The sequence below is a fragment of the Prorops nasuta genome, unplaced genomic scaffold (genome assembly GCF_024137725.1).
Source record: "Prorops nasuta isolate Cenicafe-Biocafe unplaced genomic scaffold, Cenicafe_Pnas_1.2 PNAS00032, whole genome shotgun sequence".
Classification (NCBI taxonomy): Eukaryota; Metazoa; Arthropoda; class Insecta; order Hymenoptera; family Bethylidae; genus Prorops; species Prorops nasuta.
The window spans coordinates 1,870,791-1,881,100 of record NW_027116829.1 but is presented as its reverse complement, the minus strand read 5'-3'; the positions used below and the strand labels follow the sequence as shown (position 1 = coordinate 1,881,100).

At 32.3% G+C, this 10,310-nt stretch overlaps 2 protein-coding genes across 2 annotated transcripts; one reads left to right on the top strand and one right to left on the bottom strand.

Annotated features, from left to right (window-relative positions):
* Window positions 1–1,392: 1,392 nt before the first annotated feature.
* LOC136783212 (vesicle-fusing ATPase 1-like) lies at window positions 1,393–6,301 on the top strand. Its single transcript, XM_066743162.1, has 10 exons — window positions 1,393–1,548; window positions 1,783–1,871; window positions 1,947–2,165; window positions 2,230–2,857; window positions 2,958–3,182; window positions 3,253–3,552; window positions 3,661–3,951; window positions 4,045–4,229; window positions 4,309–4,467; window positions 4,533–6,301. The coding sequence occupies exons 1-10, from the start codon at window positions 1,537–1,539 to the stop codon at window positions 4,648–4,650; spliced, it is 2,226 nt and encodes a 741-aa protein (XP_066599259.1). The 5' UTR covers window positions 1,393–1,536; the 3' UTR covers window positions 4,651–6,301.
* A 1,235-nt stretch (window positions 6,302–7,536) lies between these two features.
* Window positions 7,537–10,220, bottom strand: LOC136783213 (mitochondrial 2-oxoglutarate/malate carrier protein-like). The gene is made up of 6 exons (XM_066743163.1): window positions 10,079–10,220; window positions 9,328–9,543; window positions 9,105–9,235; window positions 8,576–8,746; window positions 8,400–8,499; window positions 7,537–8,339 (listed from the first exon to the last, which is right to left on the bottom strand). The coding sequence occupies exons 1-6, from the start codon at window positions 10,135–10,137 to the stop codon at window positions 8,138–8,140; spliced, it is 879 nt and encodes a 292-aa protein (XP_066599260.1). The 5' UTR covers window positions 10,138–10,220; the 3' UTR covers window positions 7,537–8,137.
* Window positions 10,221–10,310: the final 90 nt, after the last annotated feature.

The window sequence follows — 10,310 nt, the reverse complement described above, 5'->3', positions numbered from 1 at the left end:
CGGTTCGATTCCTGCCGATTACTTTTTTTTTTTTAAATTAAATTTTTTTTTAATGACCATTGACTTACGAAAATCAATAATAAATTAATGAAATGCAGCTTTTACGGAAATAAGCGAAATATAACGATGAAATTGTAGTTAAAATAATTATTATATATCAAATACGCATTTCCTTAATTTATTATTGATTTAAATAAGTCAATGCTTATATAAAATGCTGAAAAACATGTATAAAGGCATTAGGCTGCAAATGTAAATAACAAAATATTCGTAGATTTTCGGCAAAGCGAAGCGGAAAGATTTTGCCTCGAACTTCTGCTAGACGCTAACAGCGAGAAAGACAGAGAGGTCCGAGAAAGTATCTCCGCTCTCTCTTTAATCCGAGGATAGGCGAGAGCGAGCGAAGCCAGTCGACACATGTACGGACGCTTCTACTTGTGTTCGTGACCATCGAGCAGCGGTAGAAGCGGGGATGGCTCACGCAAGCGAGCCTGCATCTGTGGTGGTAAGTGGAGGGGGAAATTCTGTAGACCGACGGTCTACTTTCTGGCAACACTGCCAACGCTATACAACTATATTTTTGACTAGCCGCGTGCAGTCGAAACAGTATTGCATCAGCACAAAGAAAAATACTCAATTTGATTAGCTAAACGACAAAACCGCTGAGCAAACTCGTGCCATGATTGGTCAATTGGCTTAGCGTTCAGTAAGCACCAATTTATAGGCCGGTATTCATAGTCATTGCTTATATTTAAGTCTGACTTAAAGTATCGATTGTCTTTTTTCACCTAACAGTAATAGAAAAAGATAACCTATGCTTAAGTCGGTCTTAAATATAAGTAACGACGGTAACGACTATGGTAGCATTCAGCAGAGACAAATGTTGAGGGAGCGGTGTATGTTATTGGCTATTACTCTTAGATCCTATAATTTTATCCAATAGTAGTAGAAGTTTAAAAAGAAATATGGTACCGTTACTGAGCTGCTACCTCTGCTGAATGCTACCTATGAATACCGGCCATAGAGAGTGTAATATTTTAAAAAGAATATTACTTAACACAAACAAAAAACCTATTAAATCCTATGTATTTAAAAAATCTTATTAATATTATTTTCTAACCTTATATTTTAAGGTTCGTAATATACATATTATATAAAATGAACAAAGAAAATGGAACTGTTCGGCATGTGAATATATTATGATTGATAAAAAATAAATAAACTATTGATAATAAAATTATGGCAGAAAAGCAAAACTGGCTTTTATAGTAAATTAACGAAACATTTTTCCGGAAATAGAGAGAGGGTCGTATCAATTTTTACTCCGCATGCGCGGAACTGGCTATTGCTAGCTCTTCTAGAAGTAATAAAAGGAACCGTATTGCTTTCGTGTGTGTCAGTAAGTCAGTGTGTGTATTCCTGCTGATTTCTGCATTGCGGCGGTCACGGCCTGATCAAGCAAGGCCTCCAGCCGCCTCCATACTGTGTAGGACTGTAGGAGTGTAAGCAGCTTGAGGTCGTCAAAATTTGTCAAAAATGTCAGTGAGGGTAAGAATGAAAATGTACTTACTACTCCATATAACAGCTGATTGCCAAATAAACGATGGAGCTCATTTATGAATATATGGGAATCCTCCAAACTCTGTGATGATGAAACATTAATATTGATATCTTAAGTCCCCCCACCTAAGAGAAAGACGTCAATACTCTTCCAAACTATTTATATCGCTTTTAAAGCTTATTTAAATAATATGTTTCATGATTATAATATATTTTTTTCAGCGTATGCTTGCCACAAAATGTCCTACAGATGAGTTGAGTCTTACTAACTGTGCTATCATTAATCCTGATGATTTTCCAAACGATGTTGGGTAATGCTTTATTAATATTTTTTATATATAATTATTTATTCTACTGATACTGATATATCAAATTTATTGTTTCAGACACATTGTAGTTACTACTGGTCCACAGCAACATTTTGTTTTCACTGTAAAACCTCATCATGACGTGCCATGTGGAACTGTGGGGTTTAGCCTGTTTCAGCGTAAATGGGCTACTTTGTCCCTTAAGCAAGAAATTGAAGTTCAACCCTATTATTTTGACCCAACTTCTGAATGTTTATGTACCATTGTTGTGGAAGCTGATTTTCTGCAGAAGAAATCGTAAGTTAAACAAATAACAATTTTTTTTAATAGTGTATTATAACTTATGATTTTTTAATCACAGTACTACATTGGAGCCTTACGACACAGATCAAATGGCTAAAGAGTTTCAACAACAATTTTCTGGCCAAGCATTCACTGTGGGCCAGCAACTGGCTTTTCAATTTAAGGATAAAAAGATGCTTGGTTTAGTTGTAAAGAGCCTGGAAGCTGCTGATATTGCTGCTATTAGTGCCGGTGTCAATGCTCCTCCAAAAAAAGCAAGAATGGGTCGCTGCTTGGGAGACACTGTAATTCAGTTTGAAAAAGCTGAAAATTCAAGTTTAAACCTTGTTGGGAAATCAAAGGGAAAAGTGGTCCGTCAATCTATTATTAATCCAGATTGGGACTTTCAAAAAATGGGAGTTGGTGGCCTGGATAAGGAATTTAGCGCTATATTCAGAAGAGCTTTCGCTTCCCGAGTTTTTCCTCCCGAAGTTGTAACGCAGCTTGGCTGCAAACATGTGAAAGGAATATTATTGTATGGACCACCTGGTACTGGCAAAACATTAATGGCCAGACAAATTGGTACTATGTTAAATGCTAGGGAACCAAAAATTGTTAATGGCCCTCAGATTTTGGATAAATATGTTGGAGAGAGCGAGGCTAATATTAGAAGATTATTCGCTGATGCAGAAGAAGAGGAGAAAAGAGTAAATAACAGATTTTATAAATTTTTAATTTACAAGATAATATGACAATTACTTAATTGTCCTTATGTTAGATCTATGTTAAAAGTAAAATTACTTTCAGTTGGGACCCAATAGTGGATTACATATAATTATTTTTGATGAGATTGATGCAATATGTAAATCTAGAGGTAGTGTTGCTGGAAACACTGGGGTACATGATACAGTTGTTAATCAACTACTTGCAAAAATTGATGGTGTAGAACAGCTAAATAATATTCTTGTTATTGGTATGACTAATAGAAGAGACATGATTGATGAAGCCTTACTCAGGCCAGGAAGATTGGAGGTATTTAATACAATTTACACAACCCTATTTATTTGTATCATTTTGTAATAATTAATTGTTGTTTTGAAAGGTTCAAATGGAAATTAGTTTGCCCGACGAGAATGGGAGGCATCAAATTTTAAATATACACACGTCCAGGATGAGGGAATACAAAAAGCTTTCATCTGACGTAGATCTAAAAGAACTGGCAATTAAAACCAAGAATTTTAGTGGTGCCGAATTGGAAGGTTTGGTAAGAGCGGCACAAAGTACTGCGATGAATCGTCTTATCAAAGCTTCCAACAAAGTTGAAGTGGATCCAGCTGCAATGGAAAAACTGATGGTTTCAAGAAATGATTTCTTGAATGCTTTAGACAATGATATTAAGCCAGTGTGTACTCTTTTCTTTTGTTACATTTTTTCAGCAGTATTAATACACTAATTACGCCTTGATATAGTACTTTAAGTAGAGTGAGTATTCATTTCACATTTTTTGTAGGCCTTTGGATTGAGTGCAGAAATTTTAGATCAGTTATTGATGCGTGGAATCATTACTTGGGGCAAACCTGTTACGGAGATCTTAACGAACGGCAATCTGTACGTGCAAGAGGCTCGCTCAACAGAAGAATCGGGTCTAGTATCCGTTCTTCTAGAAGGTCCACCCAACAGTGGGAAAACTGCACTTGCCGCACAAATTGCCAAGAATTCTGACTTTCCATTTGTTAAAATTTGCACACCTGAAGACATGGTTGGTTTTACCGAGACTGCGAAGTGCTTGTCAATACGAAAAGTAAGCTTTTAATGCTATATCTCTGACTACAATATATTGTAATATTAAATAGTTTATCAAAGAATATTATTAATGAATAATTCAATATTTTAGATATTCGATGATGCATATCGCTCTCAACTCAGCTGCATTTTAGTTGACAATATAGAGCGTTTATTAGATTATGGGCCGATCGGTCCTCGTTACTCTAATTTAACCTTACAAGCACTTTTAGTTTTATTGAAAAAACAGCCACCGCGTGGCCGTAAATTATTAATACTTTGTACAACCAGCCGAAGGTAAAACATATTTTCTTCTTTTTCTTGGCCCAACTCTCCAAGATTCTCTTTAAAATTTTTCATGGACTTTATTTTACAGGCAAGTGTTGGAGGAGATGGAAATGTTATCAGCATTTACGAGTATCCTTCACGTACCTAATCTTTCCCATCCCGATCATTTGATAAATGTAGTTGAAGAACTTGATATATTTAAAAAAGCAGAATTACCATCATTGCACGCAAAGCTACAGGGAAGACGGTACGTTGATATTTGTATTTGTCATTAAATCACATATAAAGCTTGAATGCATTCCTCTTTTTCAGACTTTTTATTGGTATAAAAAAGCTACTGTGCTTGACGGATTTAGCCAAGCAAGTTGAACCAAACTATCGAGTACCAATGTTCCTTGCCAAATTGGAAGAGGAGGGTTTCCTAGAATGAAATCTTCTCAAATCAGAGGTATAAGCAAGTTAATTAGACATTTACGTACAGTCAATAATCTAGTGAGACAATGTGTTGTAGTAAAGTCTTATTGAGTAGAGTAGAATCAATTGAACATTACTCTGAGAGATTTTCCGTTTTATTAAATGTATATTTTGCAAAGATTGCAATAATCAAGCATTCAATGATTAGCTTGTTCGTACTAAACAGCTAGAAGTTAAAGGTAGTATATACATACGCGAATAAGAAATGTAAAAAGGCAATGGAGTGGAAAATGATGCGGTATCAAACATAGCATGCGAAATATGTAATATATTCTTGTGTCGTATTATTAAATGCCTTATAGTTCTTTAAACGATATAATGGCAATAATAAAAAGAATACTAGAATATAAATAGTAAAAACGAAAAGTAGCTTATCACAAATAATATTATTTATTTCTATTCTAATTTCTCTCTCTTAAAATATTTATGTACTTCATTAGAAACGGATAAATAATTAACAGTTTTGTTGAGAGATTATAGAACCTGACACCATCAATTTTTCATTTTTTAAGTCATTATAGATCCTTAGTTTTATGCACACTATGTTTCTATTTTACATTGATACAGTAGAATCACGCAACCATGGTACAAATAATTTTCCCAATAAAAGTATATTTTAGTAACGTCCAATAAATAGCGAGAAACATATACAGGTAAAAGTCGAAATTGTTGTTCTTATATAGAGGATAATTTATTTTTCAATGTCACGTATGTAATTGTTATTTTGTATGTAATAGTATATCCTCTTAGGGCAAAAGATGCTCCAAAATCCATAAGCAACTGTGCTTAAAATATTATAGTGAATCGTTAAAAGAATCTCATAATTTTTAGTCTCCATTTATGAACTTTCTTACAAAGTTAAAATGCCTTATATAATTTTTATCAATTGTCTTTATTTTATTTTGATCTCAGGAACTTATAATATAATATACACAAGTAAATTTGTTTTAACAGTAATGAAATACGTATTTTATTAATATCTCTAAACTTATATGAGTTTAGAAAAATAAAATATATATTAGTACATATATATTTAAGAAACATTCCAATTATAGTATTCAACCAATTTTTATAGCCAAGAAATAGAAATTATTATCATTTTTATTTATTAGAAAAATCAATCTGTGAATATTAGAGAGCACTGTTCTCAAAGAATAATTTGTTTTTGTATAAGTTAGCACGAGCAGAAAGCGTAGCTTGAAAATCATATAATAAAAATTCTGTTCACATTAGTTTGTAAAATAAACAATAATATATATATATAGTTATATATATTCCTGTTACTTCTGTGTAAAATGTTTTTCGTGAAGGCTTATTATTGCTAAGAGTTAATTGCATTTACTGAATTATATAAGGAATTGTATGTTCATTTCCTACAGTTTTGTCAGTTCTATGCATAGAAAGTAAGATAAATATAGTTCTTCAATATTATAAAGTATGTAAATGTTTTGAGTATAGCATCAGCTTGGAGCTCGATGGTTGAAAGTTGTAAGTAACATATTACACAAATGTTATATACAATCTTGGAGCTCTAAACCGACGATATATTATTATCATAATATGTAACCGAAAAAAATGTATTAATAAATATTTAATCCAACTAATTATATTCCGAATATTTAAATATAAATTAACGAACTAGAGTTCAAGAAAAAATTATCATCGTTAAAATGACTTAAATAAAATGTACCATACGCGTAACATAATACATATTTTTACATATTACTTTTATGTACATACATAGATAGGATCTGTTTGTAAATAGTGGCAGAAATGAGACAAAATGTAAAGCTAAAATTTCATTTCAAATCTAACAGAGGGACGGCAGTTATTTATAAAAGCAGATTTGATTAACACCATTCGCTATATGTAATTGTTGTGTGACAATGGTAAAAGTCGAACTAGATCTAAGTTGGTAGTAGAAACTAAAATAGGTTGGTACGACAGCGGAAGTAGGCGGCGATAATAATAGAAGCAGAAGCTAAACGATTAACAAGTTGCAGTGAAGCCAGATCGTGGACAGAATATTCTCTCCACCATGCCGTCCTCTGCGCGCGCAGCTCTCACACATAGAAAGCTGCTGCTATGTTCGTGAGATGCTTCTGGCTAGCCGGGCTAATATGGTATCCTTTGGGGCTAAAGTAGTATAGTTACCGTTACATGAGCTGTATGAGTTTAGCCCGGCTAGCCCCAAGCCGGACTTGGTGAATCTCACCCTTAGGGTCAATTCGACCAAGTAGGCTAGAGCCCAAGTCAGACTTAAGTTGGTATAGTTAATGTGACGGGGACTATACCAACTTAAGTCAGACTTGGGCCCTAGGCGCCAGCCTTCAAGCCGGAATTGGTGAATCTCACCCTAAAAGACTGCCGTCGAGTGCCAAGTGCCGAATGCCGATGGTGCCAATGCTGCCATAGTTAAAAAAAAAGTGGTGCCATATACATATAATGGTACCATCATGGTGGCGACATCAGTCGTAAACTTACGATGCACCAAATATACTTTTATTTGCATATTATCATTGGATTAAAGTTGAAGCACAATGGGCTGACTGGGCTGTCTGATGTATTCGTTGGGTTTCAGCAAATTTAGGATGTGAGAGGAAGCGTTGAACCTATCTTGCTCTCGAGTTCTCGACTTCATCGACTTGATCCGCCTGATCCATCTCGTTTACATCATCTTGCCTCATCTCTGTTTTCATCCAGCCAATATTCTCAGTGTCAATACTCAAACTCAATACACCCAGTATTGTCAGACATCCGAGTAAAAATTGTAAAACAAAATCCTTCTCGGCGGACTTAAGGAGTAATGAAGAGAAAAGCTGATGAAAATATATTCGACACTCATGGGGTAAATTTTTATGGTATAGCAAACATCATAGATCAGGATTAACAAAAATCTTTAATTGAATTATGTATTTAAAAAAGTTAATACAAATATAAACAATAGACAATATTAAAAGAGCAAAGATGCTAAGGAAAAGTTCGTACCAGACGAATTACTTTGTTGAGAATATAGAAAGAATATATTGTATTATAAATAATATTGTAGTGATATAAACTTAATTTACATATAAATATAAAGCTATTCACATATGAATTAAAAATTTCCTGTTTTCAGAACATTGAATCTCTTTTAGTTGTCAATGAGTTTTGAGTATAGCAAAAGCTAAACAGACTTATTGCATAAAAAATATGCTATTTAATATGAGTTATTTATATGCAAGAGATCTCAATAAAATAAAATTATAAACAGTTAAAAATAGGAGCAAAATATTGAATCCTAATTTGTGATTTTGCTTTAATTCTTAAATTATTTAAGAGTTTACTAAGCTTTATATATATATATATATATATATATATATATATATATATGTAAATACACATACATATCAAGATAATAAAAAAAAATTAGAAACATAAATCACATATTCTATGTTGAGTAACTATGAAAAATTAGTTTTATAAGCAGCAGTCATTTGTTCAAGAAAAATAAATGTTAGAACAGTGTGAGGGCCTAACCTTGCATAATACGGAATAAATCCTTTCCACAGAGCAAACAATCCCTCATACCTTACAACTTTTGTTAAAACATCAATAGCTCCTTTAAACTCTGGCTTTCCATCAATTGTTTTCATATTCTGAATTCTATAAACAAAATATTAATTTTAGCTATTTTACAATCTAGTTCAACTTTACATTATTTACCTAGTTTTAGCTATATCTACAGGCATGGATGCGGCAGTAGTCACTAAGCCTGATATCATGGAACTTGCAAAGTGCAAATTAATGCCCTCTTTTAAATATCCTGTATATCATGGAAACAAAAGAATTTTAGTTACTAATAATAACCACTTCTTGAAGCTTTTCTTTTCATATTTTACCAGTATCAAGTAAAACTTGTTTGGCTTGGGAATATGAAGCCAATTGTGCTGCATTTACAACCATTGCCCTTCCCATAGTTGGTATAGCACCTCTCCATAATGTAAATAAGCCTTCTTCTTTTATTATTCGAAACAGTGCATCAAATACATTCTTGTAATTTCTCCTATCAGCTACAATAATATTTAAAAGTATATTTTATATATAAAAAGTCATTTAAAAAATTTTAATTGTGAATAAATATTTGGAAACTATAAATATTTAAAAAAAAAATTGATATATTTTTTACTTTAACTCTTTCTAAGTGATATGTTCAACGACCCATGGTTTAATTATTAGAAAGAAATCGATAAAACAAGATTTTTCAATCTTCACTGCCTATGCCGCATTATTAACAATGATTTAAAGTTAAATTCAGGATTGCTACCTTTGCTTATACACAATTAGAAAACTTTTCTTAGAGCACATAAGATGCATGGAAATGAACATTTTTTTGAAGCATTTAATATAATATAAAAAATTAAAATGTACCGATTCTTAACCTGCCATCTGCTGTCATTCTAATTAAAGCTACTTCTGCAGGTGTTCCTACAAAAGCACCAACACATCCAGCAGCCATACCTATTCCAGCCTTTACCAAAAAACTGGGCTGTCCCTCTTGCCTAAGACCATTAAATATATAATATTTAAACTACTTATTAAATGTTTTAAATACTTATAAATAACTACATAATAGGCACAAGAACTATCTTACGAAGCATATTCAAACAGCCATGTGTATATTCCAAGCCTAGTTGTTGTATAGGTAGCTTGTCTCAATAATCCTGCAGATAGCCCCGAGTAAAGTGCAAATATGCCTTCATTTTTTAAGATAGATGATATAACTGTAAAAGTAGATGTTTTACTACCACTTAGTTGCATTCGATTTTTGATTAAATCCAATGGCTGTACAAAACATGTTGCAGCCATTCTGTAATAAAAATCAAAAAATATGTTTATCAATTCTCTCTTTGCCTCACTTTTTACGAGAGGTATTGTTTTTATTTAACATAAGTGAAAATATAATGAAAACTACACAACTACTGAAGAGAAAATATATTCAATACAAATTTTAAATTATACTAAAAAGAAAGGATTCAGAAACATCTTAAGAAATAAGATATAACAATTTTAAAACATAATCATTTTGTCCAATGACAGACCAGACATTATTTGATTTAATATGACCTATTCTTTATTTACTTTAACTATCTCTGGGTTTGGGCCCTAATATCAATCTTACATGCTGTAGGAATAAGAGATTCAGATAAATTTATTTTTGTACTATATCTATATCTCTCTGACATAAATATCTTCGTATCTTGCACCTTGACCTCCTTAATTTTTATTTGAAATTCTGAATTATAGAGCGATTAATAAATTAAAAATTTTAATCTGTATACTCATGTAATGAAATTGTTTGCATTATGAAATAGACAATAAAAAATAAGGTAAAAAAAACTAACCCAGAAACTCCGCCGATGAAAAATTTAATGCCATTAGGCACAGACGTTTGTCCACTCATTTTGACTGGCTTTCTTAACTAGCTATTATTTACATAGACAAAACAATGGTATATTTTGGAATATTTTACTTCGAATAAAAAATATCTACATTAACAATGCATCCTTCTGAAATAACTGATTAACAAGAAAATATTGGAATTTAATAATTATTGAAGATAAAAACACTTATTAA

Bases quoted from the DNA above. Each gene is read 5' to 3' on its own strand.
- LOC136783212 (XM_066743162.1), top strand. The intron at 1,872-1,946 runs GTAATGCTTTAT...TTATTGTTTCAG, and splicing joins GATTTTCCAAACGATGTTGG to ACACATTGTAGTTACTACTG. The intron at 3,183-3,252 runs GTATTTAATACA...TTGTTTTGAAAG, and splicing joins TCAGGCCAGGAAGATTGGAG to GTTCAAATGGAAATTAGTTT.
- LOC136783213 (XM_066743163.1), bottom strand. From the start codon at position 10,137: ATGAGTGGACAAACGTCTGTGCCTAATGGCATTAAATTTTTCATCGGC. The intron at 9,544-10,078 runs GTTAGTTTTTTT...TTTTTATTACAG, and splicing joins TTCATCGGCGGAGTTTCTGG to AATGGCTGCAACATGTTTTG. The intron at 8,340-8,399 runs GTAAATAATGTA...TTTTGTTTATAG, and splicing joins GTAGATATAGCTAAAACTAG to AATTCAGAATATGAAAACAA.